The 21821-nt window shown below is 62.8% G+C and overlaps 1 protein-coding gene across 3 annotated transcripts in view; it reads left to right on the forward strand.

The window, feature by feature from the left end:
* The window catches only part of SLC12A5 (solute carrier family 12 member 5), a 30785-nt gene extending 9552 nt beyond the window's left edge, over window positions 1-21233 (forward strand). For 2 of the 3 annotated variants that reach the window (XM_064730293.1, XM_064730291.1), the window contains exons 2-26: window positions 3625-3719; window positions 3961-4092; window positions 4296-4442; window positions 5034-5088; window positions 5938-6068; window positions 6184-6425; window positions 6497-6708; window positions 8520-8687; window positions 9604-9702; window positions 9834-9891; window positions 10513-10687; window positions 11506-11624; window positions 11920-12018; window positions 12109-12228; window positions 12402-12506; window positions 12595-12763; window positions 13564-13759; window positions 13840-14009; window positions 14091-14222; window positions 14403-14510; window positions 14660-14782; window positions 14869-15056; window positions 15384-15398; window positions 15934-16067; window positions 16538-21233. In XM_064730293.1, coding sequence (XP_064586363.1) covers window positions 3625-3719; window positions 3961-4092; window positions 4296-4442; window positions 5034-5088; window positions 5938-6068; window positions 6184-6425; window positions 6497-6708; window positions 8520-8687; window positions 9604-9702; window positions 9834-9891; window positions 10513-10687; window positions 11506-11624; window positions 11920-12018; window positions 12109-12228; window positions 12402-12506; window positions 12595-12763; window positions 13564-13759; window positions 13840-14009; window positions 14091-14222; window positions 14403-14510; window positions 14660-14782; window positions 14869-15056; window positions 15384-15398; window positions 15934-16067; window positions 16538-16629 — 3284 coding nt within the window. In that variant the 3' untranslated portion in view covers window positions 16630-21233. The remainder of the gene's footprint in view (window positions 1-3624; window positions 3720-3960; window positions 4093-4295; window positions 4443-5033; window positions 5089-5937; window positions 6069-6183; window positions 6426-6496; window positions 6709-8519; window positions 8688-9603; window positions 9703-9833; window positions 9892-10512; window positions 10688-11505; window positions 11625-11919; window positions 12019-12108; window positions 12229-12401; window positions 12507-12594; window positions 12764-13563; window positions 13760-13839; window positions 14010-14090; window positions 14223-14402; window positions 14511-14659; window positions 14783-14868; window positions 15057-15383; window positions 15399-15933; window positions 16068-16537) is intronic. The other variant, XM_064730292.1, reaches the window with a different exon arrangement.
* Window positions 21234-21821: the final 588 nt, after the last annotated feature.

Here is a 21821-nt window from a genome sequence, read left to right on the forward strand (position 1 = left end):
TCCCTAGTGCCTTGAGCAGCCATCGCGCTGCTGCTGCTGCTGCCCCTGGGGCTGCGGGGATGGGGCGGGGGTGGCGCAGGGGATTCCGGAGCCGTCAGCAGCTCCGTGCAGGAGCGCAGACGGAGCCGCGGAGGGCTCTGAGGTCGGGGCTGCTCGTGCCACGGCCCCCCTCGCCCTCTGCACCGCCCGGCAATGCCGCAGCCCCAGTGCCCGATGTCCCTGGCTGGGGCTGGCTGTGCTCTGGATGCTGCGGAGGGCACGGCCGTGGTCGGGTGGCAGCGCTGGCAGCAGCTGTGGTTAATTAGCCCGTGGGGGGTGGCTGCTGGGGCTACCCCAGCCAGTGCTCAGTGCCCTGCGCCGTGTAAAGCGATTAGGGAGGATTTGGGATAAGGGACATGACGCTTCCCAACCCAATTTAGGGCTAAGTAAAAAGCCATTAGAAGATCAAATTGTGGTTGGTGCTGCTGCCTGAGCCCTGCCTTGGGGGGCTCCGAGGCTGCCGTGACGGTCCTTTGGCGCTGCTGCGTTTGCTCCGGGCTGCCCCGGGCAGACAGGTTGGTGGAAGCCCTGCTGAGAGCGGGGCTGCGCGGTGCCCACGGCGGGGCTGCGGGTTCCTGCCAGCGAGCCCGCTGCCAGCCCTTCCAGCCGCCGCAGCAAATTAAAAGGCCGATTCGTGTTGAGTGATCCCTGGGGAGGGGGGCGGCTGAGCGCCGGGATCGAAGCCTGGCACGGCTCGGCTCGGCTCTGCTCTGCTCTCACTGTCTCTCCCGGCTCGGCTACCGGCCTTGGGGCTGCCAGCCCGGTCCAGCGCTCCGGCCCTGCGCTGCTCTGTCCTGGCTGCGGGGCAGGGGCAGCCCTGTGGGCGTTGCTGGCGCTGGCAGTGTCCCACGTGTCCCCAGGGCCGGGAGGCAGCGCCCCGTTTGTGGGACCCGGCCGTGGCAGCGGCAGGTGATGGACGGGGCACTGCTCCTGCCTGCCCTGGCTGCCCCTGACTTCAGACCACGGGTCTGAGGCAGCTACCGGGGAGAGGCTGCACCAGCCCCGCTGCGGCAAAATGGTCTCCGTCAGGAGCAGGAGCAGGAGCGGGAGCGCTTTGTCACCTGGGACCCTGCGCCCTGGTGCTTAACTCCTTCCAGCCTGTGGGGCTGCAGCGACGTGGGAGACTCAGAGTCTCCCCGAGCCCTGCTGCATGCTCATGCTCGCCAGCCCGGGGCCTCTCCCAGTGCTGCTCCTCGCAGCAGCATCACCCAGCGAAGGGCTCCTGCCCCGGGCAGCCCCGGCAGCCCGGCTGGTGCCAGCACGGGCCGCGGCCCCGGCGTGAGCAGCGCTGGGCAGAGCTGGGGGTGAGGGACTGTGAGCTGCGGGTGCTGTTGTGGTGCCAGGGTTGGAGCTCGGGCACCCCGGGGTGCTGCTGGCGCCTGTCGTGCGGGGCCGAGCAGGGCAGTCCCGGGGGTCGGGGTGCCTTGGGGCCGGGGGTCCGGCCGCTCCATCCTCCGGGCGCCGGTGGGCCGGGGCGCGGGTGCCATGTGGGGCCAGCGTCCGGCTGCCTGCGCCGTTACATAAGAGCGGGAGCCGAGGCGGCCGTGGCTCGCCGTTGCCATGGAAACCTGCACGGTGATGTCGTCGGCTGGGTACCAGGCGGTGAGGCGAGGCCCCCGCGGGCTCCGCTCTCCCGGAGGGGTCCCAGAGCCTTGCCACGTTTCCAACACGTCTCCCTGCCAAGCTGCCCGTGTCCCCCGGTGCCACCCAGCCCCAAGGGGGAGGGGAGATCGAGCCACCCCTGCTCCTGCACCCTTCTGTCACCTCACTGGGGATGGCCACAGCACCAGCCTGGAGGGTGTCTTGTCAGCGTGGTGGATGTTTCACATCAGTGTGGTCCCCAGGGCTGGTGCAGGTGGGCAGGAGCTGTGGCGAGTGGGTGGTTGCCAGCCCACACCACTGCTGTTACCTAATGACAGCAGGGTTCAGTGGGGCTTTAGACCAAACACAGAGCAAGGAGCGCATGAGGTTTGTGATGAGACCCATTGTGGGAGATGCAGGGCAGGCACATGGCACTGGGGCAACCTGGGGTGCTGGGTGTGTGTCCAAGTGGACTCTGGAGAGGAGCTTGTGTGTTAGAGTGTCCCAGTGGCACTGCCACGGCCACTCCTGCACGGGAGGAGCCTGCAGGCTGTGCCTCAGTGTTTGGCTGTGCCCTCAGGGACATTGCTGCCCCGTGCTGGGGGAGCCCAGGGATGGTGGGAGCTGGGGCCAGCCCGCAGGTCCGTGTCACCTGTAGCATTTGAGGCTTCACCTCCTGGTCAGCCAGGAGCACCCTGTGTGCCAGGGAATTGCAGATGGTGAATCACTGCTGCACACGGGCTTCCAGGATCCCAAATATGAGTCAACTGGCAGGAGAATGGCGGTCTTCAGAGGACCAGGATGCTCCAAGCGGTCGCAGGGTTTGTCTTGTGTCTGCCACCATGAGTGGGTGACTACACTGCCAGGGCAGCATCCTTCTGCCCCAGGGCACTCATGGGCTCCATGCTGGAGGATGGTGGAGGGGGCAGTTCTCTCCCATGTCCCAAAGCCTGGAGCTGGTCTGTGACCCTGCCTGTGTGGGCAACCTGCCCAGCAGTGCGGTGGCCACTGGCAGTGTGACTGCTCTGGCTGCAGGGCTCTGCTGCTGGGATGGGTGTGTGGCAGGGAGCCTCTCTTCCCCCACTGAGGGCTGGGACTGGCCTGGCTGCCCAGGTTTCCCCATGCCATGGGTGCCTCCTCATCTGCTCTGCCCAGGACTGTGTCCTGTGGCTCCTGGCCCCCATGTCCTGGTCCCTCTCTGCTCTGGATCTTGTCTTGGAGCTGTGCTGCTCCAGCAGCACCATCCTTACTGCTGCTCCATTTCCAGCTTGATTTATTTCTGCTGCTCTGCAGCTCAGCTGTTTTCATCGCTATTAAGCCAACTCCAGGTTTCTTCTGCACTAGGTCATTAATGCAGTGAGTGCCTGTGGTCCCTGTCCTGCTGGTTCTATGGGCCTGGCACTGCTGTGGGTGGCTCCACTGCCCCGGGCATCATCTGCCCTCAATGATGTCACCTCTCGCCCTGTGGTGCATGTCTAGGAGGAGGACCAGACACCTGGCCAGTGGCCCCAGTCCCGGGCACTGTGCCGGGACCATCTCCTGTGCGACGATGCTGAGCAGCCCTGCAGTCCCGGCCCCGAGGGCAGTCCCGGCCCCGAGGGCAGTCCCAGGGCGCTCACCCGCAGGTGCCGTGAGTTATTGCGGCCGTGCCGTGAGTTATTGCGGCCGTGCCTCCCGCCGGAGGCTCCCCCGATGCACTCCGCTCGCCTCTCTGCGTGGATGCGCTCCGCCGGCTCCGCGTGTCGGCACGGCCGGGCGGGGCAGCGGAGCCTCCTGGGCATGGCAGCCCCTGTGTGTGCCGGGGGAAGTGATGCTGGGGGCTGCCATACCCGCCTGGCACTGCCTGTGCTGGTCTGGGTGTGAGCGTGGTGCCCACAGCCCTGGCAGCTCTGCTGGCAGCCCCGGGCAGCTGTGGCCCCTCACAGCAGTGACCATGTGGGGTGGATGTTCTGCAGGTGTGGGTGGGGCAGAGGCTGCCTGACTGACTCGGTGCTGTCTCTGCAGGCGATGGCAATCCCAAGGAGAGCAGCCCCTTCATTAACAGCACGGACCTGGAGAAGGGCAAGGAGTACGATGGCAAGAACATGGCCCTCTTCGAGGTAGGGCATGCAGGCAGTGGGGCAGGGGAGGGAGCTGAGCTAAGCAGCTGTCCCAAGCTGTCCCACAGCACCCAGCCTGCACCCTGGGCACTGGGACATGTCAGAGCCTCAGGCCAGGGTTGCTGCACTGCCAAAGCCATTCCTGGAGGGGCAGGCAGTGGGGCAGCATCTGGTGAGGTCTCCTGGGGCTGGCTGGGGTCCCAGGGGACTGTTCTCACAACTCGGGATCTGCTCTCCACAGGAGGAGATGGACACCAGCCCTATGGTCTCGTCCCTGCTGAGTGGACTGGCCAATTACACCAACCTGCCACAGGGCAGCCGGGAGCATGAGGAGGCTGAGAACAATGATGGAGGCAAGAAGAAGCCGGTGCAGGTGAGGATTAGAGGGAAGGTAACTTTCCTCCCTCTCCAACCCTTGCCTGTGTTGTGCCAGGCCCTAGACCTGGCACAGGAGAACAGGAGACCCATTGGCCTCAGCCAGGGGCAGTTTTACCCTGGGTTCCTGGGAAGACTGGGATCTCTTGCTCCTCTGCCAGCCAGGCCCCTGAGCCCTGGTAACTGCTGTTCCCTCCACAGGCCCCACGGATGGGCACCTTCATGGGTGTCTACCTGCCCTGCCTTCAGAACATCTTCGGAGTCATCCTCTTTTTGCGCCTCACCTGGGTGGTGGGGATCGCTGGCATCATGGAGTCATTCTGCATGGTCTTCCTCTGCTGCTCCTGTGTGAGTTTTGAAGCCAGATAAGCCTTCACTAGCCTTGCCCATGGCCTGGGGTCACCAGTCTGGCTGGCTGGACCATGGAGAGGTCCACTGGCTGCCAGCCCACCATGCCCTGCCCCAGCTCTGCTCCTGCCCCAGCTCTGCCCCTGCCCTAGCTCCTGCCCCACTTAGAGCAAGGAGAAGCCTTCAGCTTCCCAGAGGAATCAGCAGTGGAATGGTGCTTAAATGGTGACCCAGATCACAGCTGCCATGCAGGGGGATGTGCTGGGGGTCCCCTGATCTGGTACCAAGCAGAGAGCCACCTCACCAGGACAGTCACCCCAGGCAGAGCCTGGGAAGGCTGGCCTTGTCCAGTGTCCTGAGCCACCCCAGCACTGCCAGCCCCTCCAAGGGCTCAGCTGTGTCAGCTGTGCCGCAGCCAACATCCTGCCTGTCCATCTACACACACATCTATCCACTCATCCTCCCTGGGCATCCCTGCCCTGTGGCACATCTCAGCGTGGCCCCAAGAGGCCCCATGTCCTAGCATGGCCCCAGCTCTCCCTTCCCTCCCCTGTCCCTCTGCTCCTGAACTCGCTGTGTTTCTTCCCGCAGACGATGCTGACGGCCATTTCCATGAGCGCGATCGCCACCAACGGTGTGGTGCCAGGTACAGCCGAGCCCCGCGGTGTGTGCGGGCAGCAGGGTGGGGTTCCTGCCGGGGCTTTTCCCAGAGAGCATCCCCCGGGGCTGCCAGCCGCTCCCCAGCCTTCTGCCAGCAGCCCGCGCGGGATCCCCGGGGCCCGGGGGAGCGCAGCGCTGGAGCCGCCACCCGTCCCCAAAGCCGCGAGGTGCAGATGGCAGCGAGAGCCGCCAGCCGCGGCTCCTCCCTCCGCCAGACTGGCGAGGCCGCGGGGAGCCGGGAGACACACGGCAGGAGGATGGGAGCAGGGCGTGCTGAGAGCCGGAGCTGGGAGATGGGATATGGGATGGGCTCTCCCACCGCCGGACACGGGCACGCTGCTGTGTGCCGGCTCTGCCCCGCAGGAGGCACGGTGGGCTGTGGCCGTGGGTGCCCTGGCTGCCTCCCCCAGAACATGGCAGCCCTGCAGAGCCCTGGGGAGCCGTGAGCTGCGCCAGGCTGGGCACAGCGCTGACAGCCCAGAGCGGGGTGTAATTAAAGCTATTTATCATCCTGCTGCCGCAGCGGGACCATCGATCCCGGCAGCCCGGCTCTGAGGGCTCCTCTGGGAGGATGGAGCAGGGTATGGCCCAGGTCCCTGGGGCTCCAGCTCGTGTCTGGTGTCCAGGGAACACCTGTGCCACTGGCCATTGCACCTGCTTGCTGGCTGCCGGGGAATGACTCTGCCTGTGTGGTCACTCCTGCTGCTCTGCATCTTGCTCAGTGCTGGAGCAGGGCCCGTGGCTATCCTGGCTCCAGTCTGCCCTCTGGGATACCTGGCAGGGCTGAGGGTGTCACTGGGGTCTGGCTGGAACCCACTTTTGCTCTCTCTGACAGCGGGTGGCTCCTACTACATGATCTCACGCTCGCTGGGACCTGAGTTTGGTGGGGCTGTGGGGCTCTGCTTCTACCTGGGCACCACCTTTGCGGGTGCCATGTACATCCTGGGCACCATCGAAATCCTGCTGGTACGTACCTGCTCCTTGCCTCAGCTCCTGGCAGGGCAGGGGGCCTGAAGGACCTTTCTCCTGAGGCCCCTCTGCAGGCTGTTAGCCAGGTGGTGATGCCATGACTCTTTCCCAGGCCTACATCTTCCCAGCCATGGCCATCTTCAAGGCAGAGGATGCCAGCGGGGAGGCAGCTGCAATGCTCAACAACATGCGTGTGTATGGCACCTGTGTGCTGACCTGCATGGCCACCGTGGTGTTCGTGGGTGTCAAGTATGTCAACAAATTCGCCCTGGTCTTCCTGGGCTGTGTCATCCTCTCCATCCTTGCCATCTATGCTGGAGTCATCAAATCTGCCTTTGACCCACCAAGCTTCCCGTGAGTACGGGGTCCTGCAGGGATGCAGCAGGGCTGGGGCATGCAGATGCTGAGTGCCCTTGTGCCCCCAGGATCTGCCTCCTGGGCAACAGGACCCTCTCACGCCACGGCTTCGACCTCTGCACCAAGATGGTGGTGGAGGGGAACGAGACAGTTGGCTCCAAGCTCTGGGAGCTTTTCTGCACCTCCCGTTTCCTCAATGCCACCTGTGATGAGTACTTCACCATGAACAACGTCACTGAGATCGAGGGCATCCCTGGTGCTGCCAGTGGCCTCATCCAAGGTGAGCATGTGCCAACAGAGGCATGGGAACGTGGGCATGGGCATGAAGGCATGGGAATGCAGCATGGAAAAGCAAGGGAGCTGTGGAGGGGCAGTGACTGTGCCTGCTGGGCAACTCTGCCAACAGGGATGGTGGGTGTGCTGTGGGAGTCATAGCTCCTCAGCCATTCCAGGTGTTGTGGGGGCAAACAGGGCTGGGTCCAGGTGAGAGAGCATGGGGGAGATCCCTGCTGGGGGCTGCTCTGCTCCCGAGGCACAGGGAGCTGTGCTCATGCTGTGCTGGGCAGTGGGACACTCCTGCACTGGGTGACAGAGCAGGGCACTGCAGCCACCTGTCTGCAGTCTGTGTCAGTCAGTGGGGTGGCTCAGAATGAGGCCCGAAGGCTGGGGAGGAATAAATCTTCCTCTGCTTCCTCTTGGCCTTTGGAAAGGCTGGTATTGATTTGAGGTTTTGAGCGAAGTGATCACCCCTTGGGGCCATTTAGCTCCTGTGGCTACAGCCCTGCTGGGAGAGTGGCCAGGACCACAGAAAGATGTGTGAATTTGTTGGGAGGAGCCACTTATGACCTGTTTTTGTGGAGATGCTGGTGTATCTGCTAGGTGCTCACGCTCTGCAGTGGGTGGCAGAGGCTGATGCTTTGTGCCACATTCAGAGGGTGTCTGCAGACCCTAATGCTGGAGTGGTTGTTGGGACTCAGGAAAGCAGCAGAGCCACAAGCAGGATCAGTCATTCCTGATGGCTGCAGGGCTGCCCCAGCCATCCTGCCCTGGTGTCTGCGTGGCCACGGGCACGGGAGGTCAGACTTAGCTGAGCACGTGGTGCTCAGGGCTGCAGCTGTGATTGATGGTGATTAGTGCAGTCACAGGGTGTTTGGGAGCCTCCCGGTGATGTTGCACTCTGAGGTCCTTTGGGTCAGATAAGGAGTTCCTGGCTGCTGGGTGGAACCTGCTCCTGTTGGCAATGGTGTTGGGGAGGGGGTGCAGACCCCCACCCACCCAGCTGGTCTCTCTCAGGCAGCAAACCCTCCTGCACTGGGGACAGTGGGACAGAGCCAGGACCCCACTCTGGGGTGGCTGGTGACAAAGGTGACCGGCCCAGCAGCATCATAAGATGGGTGGCACAGTTTGACCCTGGCAGAGGTGACTGGGGCTTGCTGTGCCCTAGGTGAGGGTGGGGAGAAATACAACATTTCAGGGAGGATGAGACAGGCGAGGCCAATAGGAGCTGCCGGCCCCATCTGTCACCTGTGAGCAGCCATGAAGGGGGCTCAGGGCCGGGGCTGAGGGCTGGCTGCTCCTCTCTGCCCCCCCAGCAGTGACATGCCAAGGGCAGTTGCCTCTGCCTGCCCTGCCCGGTGCTGGCTGCTCTCCACTGCTCCAGTTTCTCCCCATGATCTGCGGCCAAAGCAGCACACGGAGGGACACTAAGCCTGTTACATCAGCCCCGCACTCATAATCCCATCAAAAACATTATCAAGTTACTTTGACACGATCCACTTCCCTTAAACCTGTGTTGATCAGCATTAATTATATTACCCTCTTAATTATTTGCTACTGCAATCCCATGTCAGCTGCTCCAGTATCTTGTGGGGACGCTGCCAACAGCAGTATGAACCTGCTCTGGTTGCCCACCTGTGCTGCCATCCTCACCCTCTGCATGCCCGTGTGCTGCTCAGCTGGCTGCTCAGTGGGGCCTGGGGAAGGGCTGGGAGAACCACACACCCCCAGTTCCATTTCTGTGGGGTGGGGATGCTGTGCTGGGTATGGGGGCTTGCGGGCATCTGCACTGCCCTGCCTCCTCCTTCCTCACAGAGAACCTCTGGAGCTCATACCTGACCAAGGGCGTGATCGTGGAGAAGCGGGGGCTGCCCTCGGTGAGCTCCCCCGACACGCCGGTGGACATGGACCAGCCCTACGTCTTCAGCGACATGACGTCCTACTTCACCCTGCTCGTGGGCATCTACTTCCCCTCGGTGACAGGTGGGAGCCGCTCCGTGCCGCGGGCACAGCACGTGTGGCCGGGCGCGCTCCCGCACGTGTGCCACCCCCGCTCCCGGGGGTGCGTGCGGCGGTGACAGCGGCGGTGACAGCGGCGGCGCGGGGGCGGCCGGTCGCCATCGCCTCCCCCGCAGCCGCCCGCGCTCCAGATCTGTCGGTGCCGCCCGGTGCGCGCTGACGTCCCGCCGCTCCGGTATTTTTAGCTCTCCGGGGGCAGAGGAGCCCCCCCGGCCCAGCCCCGCTGCGGAGCCGAGCGGGCGCAGCCTCCGGGCCTCCGCTGCAGCTCCGCGGGGCCAGGAACGGCGGGAGCCCCCGGCTTGGCCCGGGCATGGCGAGCGCTGGAGGGTTCGGCGCTGCGGGGACCCCGGCAGCCGCTCAGCCTCCGGTGCCACCCCTTCCGCTGCCGTTCAGCAGCCGGTGCCGGTGTGTGCAGGACGCCGGTGCCCCGGCTCTGGGGTCCTGCCCCGGCACGGGTCATCCCCCGGGCTGAGCTGATCCCGCCCGTGCAGCCGTGTCCCTGCGCGACCTCCTGCCCTCCCCGCGCAACGTCGGGGCTGGACCCTGTCCCTGCCCCTGCGGCAGCCACCGTCCCTGCTTGAGCTAATTAAGGGCTAATGAGACAAGGCACTTGAGAGCTTTTGAGCCTAATCCTTGAGTGGCCTCAGGCTGCGGTTTGGGGTAGGGGGGGAAGTGTTGGAGGGGGGTGAGAGGAGCAGGCTGGGTACCCCAAGCCGCAGCCGCGCCTTCTCCCCCGTCCATCATGGCTGCTTCCCATCCTGGCGCACAGCGAGCCGTGCCCTGCTGTGCCCAGGGCTCACACGGTGCCTGGCATGAGGGTATCTGGGATGGGTATGGGCTGTAGCTCTGCTCCCCCTGACCCCATCCCCTCTTTCCCCAGGCATCATGGCTGGCTCCAACCGCTCGGGAGACCTGCGGGATGCCCAGAAGTCCATCCCCACGGGCACCATCCTGGCCATTGCCACCACCTCTGCGGTCTGTATCCTTCAGGGCTGGCCTGAGCCTGGGCTCTGGGTGGGTGGGCTCTGCGGGGCAGATCAGCTCGAGTGTTGCACTGGGCTGGGCAGGCAGGACTCTGCATCCTCCTGGCTCCCCTTGACTACCTGGCAGATATCAGCTCTGTTGTCCTCTTTGGAGCATGCATCGAGGGGGTCGTCCTGCGTGACAAGTGAGTGTCCCAAGGTCATGGGGGGCAGAGAGAGTCTGGCAGCCCCCCAGAACAGGCTGCGGCTGGGGCAGCCCTAGGGCCAGGCAGAGGTGGGGGGAAGGTGCAACCAGGACACCCTGGGCAGACATGGGGGCATTGGGGGCTCGTGGGTGTAACCAGGCAGGGGGGCTGGAGCTTGTAACCAGCACTGGGGGCTTGTTTGCATCCCAACCATCCGTGTTTGCTGCATTCCTCCCCCTCCGGGGCTGCAGGCAGCCACTTGTTTGTCAACAGGCAAGGCTGCCTGTGCTCCTGCTTATCTGGGGCAGCCCTGCTCACCGCACGTGGCAGGTGACACTTCTGGGTCGCCAGCACCAACACAAACAGGATCCAACTGCGTGCATCATCATTGCCCCCCCCCCCCCGGCACAGGGATGAGGAGTGCTGTCCCACACCTGCCCTTGTCCTTTGCCACGATTATGGGTGCAGGGATGAGGACAGACCCCTGGCAACCTGCTCCATTGCTCACCCCTTGAGTCAATTCCCAGCTGTCACCCCAGAGTGGTGCTGTTGTGGGGCTGGGTTGTGCCACTGTGGTGCTGGGTCATGGGATAGAGCTGCAGGTGATGCTGATCCCCGCAGGTTTGGTGAGGCTGTCAACGGGAACCTGGTGGTTGGCACCCTGGCGTGGCCGTCCCCGTGGGTCATTGTCATTGGCTCTTTCTTCTCCACCTGCGGGGCGGGGTTGCAGAGTCTCACCGGCGCCCCCCGCCTCCTGCAAGCCATCTCCAGGGATGGGATCGTTCCCTTCCTCAGGGTAGGTGACCCCCGAGTCCCGTGCTTCCCCACCCTAAGCGCCCACTGTGGACCCCACCCTGCCTCCCCCCGGTGCCGTCGGTGCCGGAGCAGCCCCACATCCCTGCCCTCGTCCCGCCGGTACCGGCACCGGCACCGTCACGGCGGTGGGCGGCCGTGGTGGCTCTGGCTGCGGTGTCGGTGGGAGGAGAGTGTCGGGAAAGGTCAGAATTCCCTCCCCCCCGCTGCCGTGCCGCTTCATATTTTATCTGCTCTCTGAAGACGCGTTCCCACAACCTCATCTCTCCAAATCCAACCCGACAGCTCCCCCCAGGGAAGAGCGGGCTAATTTTATCCTCCCTCCTTCTCCTTGCCAGCCCCAGCCCGAGCTCTCGCTCGCACCGCCCGCACCCTCTAATGCGTCCGGACACGCGCCCCCGGCCCCCTCCCCGCTCCGCCCGCAGCCGCAGGAGGGGCCGCTGTCCCCCGGCTGTGTGTCCGTCCCGAGCACGGGTGCCCGGCTCTGTGCGGCCGTGGCCAGGCTGGGAGCTGGGGCTGGTCCCTGCTGGGGTACAGGGGCTGCTGGGCTGGGTGTGGGAAGAGCCACGGGATGTGCCGGGAACGGGACTGTTCTGCCAGCAGGAGCCAGCGCTGGGAATGCTTTCCTGGCAGATTCCAATGGGACATGAGCCAGCTCACGGCACCCAGTGTTCCCAGTCCCTGCTCCTGCCAGGGCTGGGTGTATGGGAAGGTCCAGTCCCATCGGGCTGCACTGAGCGCCCTTGCCCAGGGCTGCAGGGCACCGCAGAGCCTGACACGCCCTCTCCCCCCCCTTTCCAGGTCTTTGGCCATGGCAAAGCCAACGGGGAGCCGACATGGGCCCTGCTGCTCACAGCCTGCATCTGCGAGATCGGGATCCTGATCGCCTCCCTGGACGAGGTGGCTCCCATCCTCTCCATGTAGGCAGCGTGCTGTCGACCCGCCCCTTCACAACTGCGGGTGGCGTGTGTGGGTCTCTGCTCCTCGGGGGAGGGGGGAACGGACCTGCTGCCCTGGCCCCTGCCTGGGAAGAGGGGGGCCCTGCGGGAACTCTGGGCTCACATCTTGGCCAGCATTGAGGCTTGGTTTGTCCATGGCACTGCTTCTCTGTCCATCAGCAGGGCATGCTCCAGCATTGGCCACCCTGGACCCAGGAGGTGTGGAGGCTTCAGTCCCTCACACTGCACCCACTCAGTCCCCTGCTCTCTCCTGCAGGTTCTTCCTCATGTGCTACATGTTTGTGAACCTGGCGTGTGCGGTTCAGACGCTGCTGCGGACGCCCAACTGGCGGCCCCGCTTCCGCTACTACCACTGGTGAGCCGGGCGGGACGGGGCAGCACAGGGACACCCAGGACACCCTGCTGGGGGCCCCAGGGCATGCTGACAGCTCTGTGCCCTCTGCAGGACCCTGTCCTTCCTGGGCATGAGCCTCTGCCTGGCGCTGATGTTCATCTGCTCCTGGTACTACGCACTGGTGGCCATGCTGATCGCTGGCCTCATCTACAAATACATCGAGTACCGCGGGTAAGGGAGGCCACGGTGTGCAGCTCCTGTCCTGGCCAGCCCCCGTGGCCATGTGGCCTCTCAGTGTGGCTGCTTGGCTGCCCTGGGCTGCTTGTCCCAGGGTGCTCCAGGGTGCCAGTGTGGTGCTCTGTGCCAGAGCCATGGGCATCCCTTATGTGCTGTGGTTCCTGCAGGGCGGAGAAGGAGTGGGGTGACGGGATCCGGGGCCTGTCCCTGAGTGCAGCCCGCTATGCCCTGCTGCGCCTGGAGGAAGGGCCCCCACACACCAAAAACTGGAGGTGAGGCTGGGCAGGGAGATGGGCACCTCAGGGTTCCGGGGCAGGGATGAGCTGGGTACGGGCACTGACTGCAGGACCTTCCTTCCAGGCCGCAGCTGCTGGTCCTGGTCCGTGGGGATCAGGAGCAGAACGTGGTGCACCCGCAGCTCCTGTCCTTCACCTCGCAGCTCAAGGCTGGGAAGGGCCTCACGATCGTGGCCTCGGTGTTAGAAGGGACCTTCCTGGACAACCACCCTCAGGCACAGAGGGCAGAGGAGGTGAGAGCTGCCTGCACTGGGACAGGCTGTGCCAGCAGTAGGTCCCCAGGTGTTCAGGGTTGTTCCTGCCCCAGGGCTGGTGGCCCCAGGATGGCCCAGAGAGCTTTCAGTGGCATCAGGCAGAGTCTGAGGACTCCGTGCTTCACTGGTGTTCACAGTACCACAGGGACCTCTGGGCTCCTCTTCCCCTCCAAGACACCAGAGATGCTGGCACCAGCCAAGCACTAGTCCCAGTCTTGGCCAGCTGCTGCAGGACTTGGCACAGCTGCTGTGCTGAGCAGACTCCTCAGCCTCAACCCTTGCCACAGTCTCTGTGGCCCTGGTGCCAGGCAAGGTGGGAGATGAGCCTTTCCCCGCCAGAGAGAGAGCACTCCCCACCCCCTGCACCCGCGGGGCGGCGCATTAATGAGATTAAGCCCTTGGAAGCAAACAGTTTCTCTCCCATGCAGACATGTTATAATTTCTCTGAGTAAATAACTCTAATTGCTGCTCTGCCACCTGTCAGAGCCCTGGCACAAGGACACCCTCCACTCTGCACGGTGCAGAGCTGTGTGCCAGCTCTGTGCTCCACTGGGTATCACCCCACTGGCCCGGAGCCACTGGCCTGCCGTGGGGCACAGAGACCCTGTGAGGATCTGCACTCCACAGCCCTGTACCCCATACTCTGCACCCCCCATTCTGTACCCTGTACCCCACATCCTGCACCCTGTACCTCATCTGGCCTGGGCTGGGCTACTGCTGGCCCTGCTCCATGCCCATCCCTGAGACCCTGGGGTCTCTGACTTCCTTCTCCCTTGCAGTCCATCCGGCGCCTGATGGAGGCAGAGAAGGTGAAGGGCTTTTGTCAGGTGGTGATCTCCTCTAACCTGCGGGATGGCATGTCCCACCTGATCCAGTCCAGCGGGCTGGGGGGGCTGCAGCACAACACAGTGCTGGTGGGCTGGCCCCGCAGCTGGCGCCAGAAGGAGGACCACCAGACCTGGAGGAACTTCATTGGTAGGCACCATGGAGGGTGGGCACTGCCGGGCCTGGGGGGCTGCAGGCTGCCCTGGCTGACGTGGCCCTTCCCCTCCCAGAGCTGGTGCGAGAGACCACAGCTGGGCATCTGGCCTTGCTGGTGGCCAAGAATGTTGCCATGTTTCCGGGCAACCAGGAGCGGTTCTCGGAGGGTCACATCGACGTCTGGTGGATTGTCCACGATGGGGGGATGCTGATGCTGCTGCCCTTCCTGCTGCGGCAGCACAAGGTAGGCTGGGCCCTGCAGTGCTGGGCTGGGGCTGTCCCTGTCCCTGTGGAGCTGTACTCAAGCCTCCTCCATCCCTTGCAGGTGTGGCGTAAGTGCAAGATGCGCATCTTCACGGTGGCACAGATGGATGACAACAGCATCCAGATGAAGAAGGACCTGACCACGTTCCTGTACCACCTGCGCATCACCGCAGAGGTGGAGGTGGTGGAGATGGTGAGTGCTGGGACGGGGCACGTGCTGCAGTCAGGGATGCTGTGCATGGGAGCCAGACAGAGCCTGACGTGGGGCACACAGCACCCTGGGCGGACACAGCACCACGGGGACATGCTGGGCCATGCTGGGAGCAGGTAGTACAGCTAACCCTGCCCCAAATTTCTTCTGTTCTCCCAACAGCATGAGAGTGACATCTCTGCTTACACCTATGAGAAGACTCTGGTGATGGAGCAGCGTTCCCAGATCCTCAAACAAATGCACCTCACCAAGAACGAGCGGGAGCGGGAGGTGAGGCTGCAGGACAGGCTGGGTGGGCTCTGACCCCTGTGGTGGCTCTGATGTGAACCTAGTGTGCTCATCCTGATGGGCTTCAGGCTAGGCTCTGCCCAGCCAAGCCCTCTTGTGCCCAACTCCCTTGGCTGATCCCTCCCACACAGATCCAGAGCATCACGGATGAGTCCCGTGGCTCCATCCGGCGCAAGAACCCGGCCAACACCCGCCTGCGCTTGAACGTCCCCGAGGAGCAGGCTGCTGATGGCGAGGAGAAGCCAGAGGAGGAGGTGAGGGGCTGTACCGAGACACAGCCAGGCAGGGAGCTAGCCCCAGGCCCCAGGCCCTGCCCGCCATTCCCCTCTTCCCTCTGCAGGTCCAACTAATCCACGACAAGAATGCCACCACCTTCTCCAGCAGCTCTCAGTCTCCTGGTGATGAGGTGGAGGCAGCCCCTGAGAAGGTGCATCTCACCTGGACCAAGGAGAAGTCCGTTGCTGAGAAGAACAAGAGCAAGAGCCCTGTCAGCCCTGAGGGCATCAAAGACTTCTTCAGCATGAAGCCGTACGGCCCCCCATGCTGCCACCTTGTCCCACCCATACCCTGTGACCCTGGCTGTCCCTGCCTGCCCCAGCCAGGGGGTCCAGGCAGGGCCTCGGCAGCTCCAGCTTGATCCTTGCCCTGAGGAGTGGTCAGGCAGCCTGGGTGCTCTGAGTGTGCCCTTGCAGAGGGGCAGGTGGGGAGGGGTCCCTGTGTAGAACTGTGCTGGCAAGGAATGGGCTGCCCAGGCTGGGTGTGCTGTGGGGAGTGAGGGTGCCCACCTGGTGTTCACCACATTTCTCTCTTTCTCTCTCTCTCTCTCTCTCTCGGACCCCATCACGCTCCTGGCAGGGAGTGGGAGAACCTGTAAGTCTGGGTTTGGCTGGGTGCCGGGGCTGGGGTGGAGGGAGCTGGGTTGTGCTCATGGGGCAGCACGATGGGAGCCATGGGGGTTGCCCCTGTGCAGGAGGGCGGCTCAGTGAGCCGTGACAGCTGCACTGCCAGACAGCTCACCCGGGCAGCTCTGGCTGCCAGCCCCGTGCACTGCCCGTGCCACACGCTCCTCAGCTGCCCTGCTATGCTGCCAGCAGCTCCCTGCAAGCCTGGGCTTGGGTACCCACGATGACACTCATGCTGCCTGCTCCTGCTCGCTCCCGCGCAGCCCGGCCCCGAGCAGCCGTGGTTGCCCCTGCCCGTGGGCACCGTGTGTGGCCCTGCAGCTCATGGCCACCAGTGCAGGCTCAGAGTCACCAGCGCAGTGCCTGGCAAAGCTTGCTGCACCCCGAGTTCGTGCTGCACTGCCCGAGGGCAGGAGGCCAGCGTGCCCTGTGGCTCCCTGGGCCTGGTGTGGGCTGGAGGCTGACCCTGCCTGTCCCGTGCCCACACGTGCTGTCGCCCACAGGAACCAGTCCAACGTGAGGAGGATGCACACGGCTGTGAGGCTCAATGAGGTGATTGTGAAGAAGTCCCAGGATGCCAAGCTGGTCCTGCTGAACATGCCAGGGCCTCCCCGTAACCGGAAAGGGGATGAGAACTGTATCCTTCCTGTGGGGCCACTCATCAGAGCCCTCTATGCCTTCCCCAACACTGGTGGGTCTTTTAGGCGAGTGCCATGACGCAGAGGTCAGTTCCTGAGCTTGGATCTCCTCACACCTCCTGCTCCTGGCTGGGTCCAGCAGCTGTCATTGGCACCAGCCTGTCCCCCCAACACATGATGGGTGGTGGGAGCACATGACACTGCACCTACACCATGAGTGCAGTGGCACATGACAGGGGCTTGGGTAGAGGTCTGTGGGGCTCAGCCATCTGCTGGCTCAGTCACCATCCCCATGGCACCAGCACGGGTGGGCTTCCCTGGCCCCTTGCCTTGGGACTGACCCCGCCAGCTCCTGGCTCTGGTGTGGAGATGTCAGTGCTGCAGGATCAGCTGGGGCTGGGCGGGGATGGCACAGGGCTGTCCCCATGTTCCCCAAGTGTGAAGTTTGTCCTCCTTGACGGCTGTGCAGACATGGAGTTCCTGGAGGTGCTGACGGAGCATCTGGACAGAGTGCTCCTGGTGCGTGGTGGGGGCCGGGAGGTCATCACCATCTACTCCTGAAGGACGGCGTGAGAGAGGTTTGTCTGCACACGGAGAGCCCCGCCACCCCTTTGCACCGCGCTCCCGGAGGGGAGGAGGGAAGGCCGGATGGCAGCCGGTGCGCAGAACCTTCTCCTGGCTTTGGCCGTGCCCCTGATCTCTCCATTCGAACTGCAGCACCAGATCTTCCGGGAGCATCCAGCACCAGAGCAGCTGTTCCTCATTGCAACACCACAGCACTGCTGTCCTTGTTTATATATAAATATATACAGTGAACCGCGGACTGAGCACCAGAGCTCGGCGCTGCCGCCGCCGCCCGCCCGCCCTGGCAGGGCCAGCCCCGCTGCCAGCCCCAGCACTGCCGCTGCAGCCCCTGCCGGGCCGGAGGGCGGCTGTGCCGAGACGGACCTTGGCCCCACCGTGCTGCTACTCCTGCACAGACTCGGCTGGACGCGCCCGTGCCCTGTGCCCCGTGCCCGCCGCCAGCCCCGCGTCTCCCTTGGGGCCCTGCGAGGAGAGAGAGGCCTGCAGCACCACGCTCCGCTCGCCGGGCGCTCCCGTCCCCACCTCCGGTAATGCTCCCCCGCCGCCCCTCACCACCACCGGACAGCCCCAGCTCGCCGCTGCCTCGGCACCGATGTCTCTGGAAACTGCGGGCTGAGCTTGTGGAGATGCAGCACGATGGTTTGGAGGAGGCAGAGGGTGGGGGGCGGCCGTGCGGGGTCAGGTGCTGGAGCGCAGCAAGGCCGTGAGAGCACAGGAGCCCTGACCTACGGTGGCTGAGGGTGCTCCCCGTTCCCCCTGCCTGACTCCAGGCTCTCTGTTCCCTGGGGCTTGCGCAGGAACCGCGGTGTGGAGCTGCGGTGTTGGGAGCCGCACAGGGGCCCTGCCGTGTGAGCGGGAGCTGGGCACCCCCGAGGCACCAGTGCCTGCTGTGGCCTGGCACAGGGGTGTCCCGGACCCCCACCCTGCTCCCCCGCCGCACTAAACTGGGGGCTCTCAGGGCCCAGCACTTGCACATGTGTCTGGGTCCCCCCTGTGCCGCTCCCTGCTGCTCCCCAGGGCTTTGCTGCTAACCCAGCCCTGGCCGCGGCCCCAGGCAGTCGCAGATGCTGCCGGGGGCTGTAGGACAGTCTGGATCTGTGTGTATTTTTAACATATGCAAAGGCTGTTTGCTGATATGACCAGCAAGACGTCACAGTGAGGGGTGGGGGGGCTGCAGGGGTCCCACTGTCCCCCCGGCATCTTGACACTCCCTCACCCGGCTGGCCAGGGCAGCCCCGGCACGGCCACAGCCGCAGAGCCCCCCGGGGCAGATCAAACACCTCTTATCTTTGGCAGCAGCTGCAGGGTCGCCCCCGCCGCCGCCCCACCCCGCCCCCTTCCCCAGCATCTCTCACAGAAGAGAAACTGAGGCGCTTTTAACAAATGTGAACGGTTCCAGGAACCACGCAGGAAGCGGTGCGAGGGCAGCAGGGTGCCGCTGGCGCCCGCCCCAGCCCCATGTACATAGTGTACATAATACAGTACGTGTATTTTTAAAGTGATCATATTTATGTTAATAGAACCAGATGAAGTCTATATATAGAGATCTATATCTATTCTGAGAGATGCAGGGCTCTGCTAGCACCAGGCCGCAGGGACGGGGAGCTGAGCCGGGCTGCTCCTGCACAAACCAGGAGCCCATCCGTTGCACTGAGCGCTCCAGAGTGGTGGTGGAGGCTGCAGCCTTCCTCGGCCACCAGCAGCCCCTGGGAAAGGGCCAGGTCGCAGGTTTATTCTCTTCTCAATTTAGCTTCTTAAGAGTTTTCAGGGAAAAGAAGTCACAGACTTTTCTGAACTTGTTTCACAGCAGATTTGAGCTTCCACTCAAAGTGCAGCCTGCTAAGAGTTGCCCTCTCCCGGCAGCGCTGGCGGCTTAGTGCCAGCCTGGGCCCTGGGGCAGCGCTTTGTCCCTGGCCAGAGCTGAGCCCCTGTGCTGAAGCACTCGCCCCCTCAGCCCCTCCAGGCGCTCCCCAGCGCTGCTGTGCCCTGAGCAGGGGCAGGGGGAGCGGGTGCTGCTCCAGCATCCCCACGGGTGTCCATCCAGGCAGCAGCTGCCTCCTGCCTGGCACGGGCAGCCCTGACTGCTCCCAGCTCCCTGCCCACCCCAGCCCCTGCCAGCCTTGGCTCCTGCCTCCCTGAGAACAGGAAACCCCCCTGCACCGGCCACTCCAGCCCCTGCTCCCTATAGAGCTCCTCGACTCCAGGTCCAGGCCAAAGCTATTTGGGGATGCTTGGATAGAAAGCAGTGGGTTTTTTGATGTTGGATTTTTTTTTGTTGTTGTAAGATACTACTTGGACATGCTCCTAGACCAAAACCAAGCCCCAGCTGCACATCTGTGCCTGCTCATACCTTGCTCCTACATTTCCATCACTCCCGAAGTGCCTCCCTTCTCTCCAGGAGCAGTCCCAGTCACAGCCAGACTTTCTGCCAGGGTAGCTTGGTGGCCTGTGTGGCTGCAGGTCTGTGCCACAGATGCTGCTGTGGAAGCTGCTCCCACAGGCATGGGGAGCTCAGCATTTACAGGGGGACTGTCAGGCTGGGCTGAGACCTGGCTTCAGCACAGGAGCTCAGGGCTGACGAGTGGTGCAGATGCACAGGGTAGCACTTTCTGGTCCTGCTGCTGCCTCAGCAGCCCAGGAGCTGTGAGAAGAGCAGTAGGGGTCTGCAAGTGAAAAGTTCCCTTAAGTTTGGGAAGGGCAGCCCATGGGAACCAGCATTTGCCAGTGTCTAGCTGCTCTGCCCCTTGGAGCTGGCCCTATACCACCACACACAAGCTCACCGGCTGTTTCCAGCCTCCCAAAATTATTTGAGGCACTTCAGCAGCAGCGGGGGAGGCACAGCAGCCTGCCCACACAGCTCATGTGTTAGCACCATGTTGTTGGGCCTCGAGCACTTGCCAGCTGCTCTGCCTCTTCACAAGATGCCACTCACTCCCTGCAGTTGCCCTCTAATTGCAGTTTGGCTGCTGCCCCCTGTGCTGCTGGGCCTGAGGCAGCGAGCACGGTCCCCTCCTGCCCCGGCACATGGCAGAGGGCAGGGACAGGTTATGCACAGCCTCTGCTGAGCCTGCAGACAGCAGCCACCCTCACAGTGCCAGGTGAGAGGCTCCTCTGTTGGCTGCAGGTACAGAGCAGCCAGGAATGACATTTGCAGAGCAGTGGTGAGAGCAGCCAGGGCACACTTCTGACAGGTTTGCTTCATCCCCCAGCATCACCAGTGGATCCCATTTCCCTCAGCATCACTTCACCCTGACGGCAAAGCCATGGTCCCGGCTCCCCCAGGGAGCAGGAAGGCCATTCCTTTCCATCACTACTGCTGAAAAAAGGCATTCTCCTTCCCCACCCTTCAGCAAGAGCAGGGGCACAGCTCTGGACAGAGTCAGGCTGCTCCCACACCCCTGCCAGGCAGTTTGGCTGTGGCAAGACAGGAGCTGGTTTCCACAGCGTGTCCCCTCGCTGTCGGCTGGAGAGGGCCAGTTTTAGCAGACAGCACTGCATGTTAGTTTACAAACCCAGCCCTGCACGTTTGGCCTCTGTGAGTGTTCAGTTTCCCCATGGAGCACCCTTCTGCCGCTCCACCGTGGTGAAGACAGTGTCCTCCTCTGGTACACATGCAAGTTCCTCCTTGGCACATGCGCAGACACGGTCCGGTTTTTGTTCCTGACAGGAAGGTCTTGACCCCCCAGTTTGTTTTACAGGCAGGCTGCTGCAGGAGCAGCACTGAGCAGCACAACCCACGGGAGGGTGGGCTGGAGCGTGGCCACAGCTGGCAGGGAGTGCTCGGCCAGCACTCAGCGCTGGTGGCAGTGCTCCAGTCCCTGCTGCAGGAGGGCCGAGCAGTCCTGGCCCCTGAGTGGCAGTGGGCAGCTCAGGTCACTGTGGAGGGCAGCTCAGGTTGCTGTGGCCACCACACAACACAGGCAGCAAGCCTCAGGGCAGCAGGGACAGGAGGCACAGGCAGCATCCAGCCTGGGCAGATGCTGGTCCGTGGCTGGACGAGAAGGACAAGAGACTGCACAAGGGCAAGAGTTGCACTAGAAGAGTCAAGACCCTCCTTTGTGTAGCAGGACTAAAAACTAGCAGAAAGACCGAAAGGTCTGAGATCTGCTGGTTACAACACTTTCTGTGCTACATGTGCAATATATTTGTTATGAATGTTATCACAAAGTCGGTTCATTCAATACTCTTTTAATCACTGTAGCTAGATGTTCTCTGTCCATTCAAGTGACTTTTATTCGAGTGCAATATTTCAATAGACATGTAGTGACCTAGAATGCTTTGTGTTTTAGAGAATCTGTGTGCAGAGCAATGCAATTAAGTTTAAAACCTTGTAAATAAAACAGGTTGCAAACCAAAAAAAAAAAACCCCAATAGGCTTGCATTTAATTTCTGTGTGTGTTTCAGTGTTGTGCATTAGGCCGCCTCGGTGCAGACCCTGTGTTCTCTGTGCAGGTGTTCATGGAGGAGTGGCTCCTCAGCTGTTGAATGCTCCCTGTTACTGCTTTACTGCTTTACCTGTATTCATTTTTCTAGACTCCTGTCTGCACAAAATGCAATAAATGATTTTATTACACCCTTCACTACTTGCATGGGGACTTTTCACTTGCTTCCAGGTCTCCACAGCTATTTTGCACCATTTCCATAACATGGAGCAAGCCCTGATGGGGTGCAGATTGCAGAGGAAGCAAAGCACAAGGAGAGGAACAGCCTCTCCAAAGGGATGCAGTTCCCACATTTCTCCTCAGAAAGATTTCTGGTCACCCCACCAAAAGTGCTCTACCTGGCTGCAGGATTGTAGAGGTGGAGAAGGGGATCTAACAGGAGAGACAGCAGCCACACACTGCTGTCCAGACTCAGCCTGTGGGGTGATGTAGCACAAAGCCATGGGACAGCAGTGCTGAGGGCGCAGGGACTTGCAGCCCTGACCTCACGTTGGCTTGTGGCACAGACCTGGACCTGTCCCTCCCACCACCTGTCACCAGAGAGGTTTTGGACTCCTCACACAGGCTGTGCCACACCACACCTTCCTGAGGCCACCCCAGTGCTGTGCAAGAGTCAGGACCTGTGAGGTCCACACACATTCTGCTCAGCATCTAGCATGAAGCTCCCAGCACAGCTTATCCAGGAGAGGAGAGTAACAGCAAACACAGTGAAAGGATGTATTCTGA

Source organism: Zonotrichia leucophrys, chromosome 20 (genome assembly GCF_028769735.1).
Source record: "Zonotrichia leucophrys gambelii isolate GWCS_2022_RI chromosome 20, RI_Zleu_2.0, whole genome shotgun sequence".
Lineage (NCBI taxonomy): Eukaryota > Metazoa > Chordata > Aves > Passeriformes > Passerellidae > Zonotrichia > Zonotrichia leucophrys.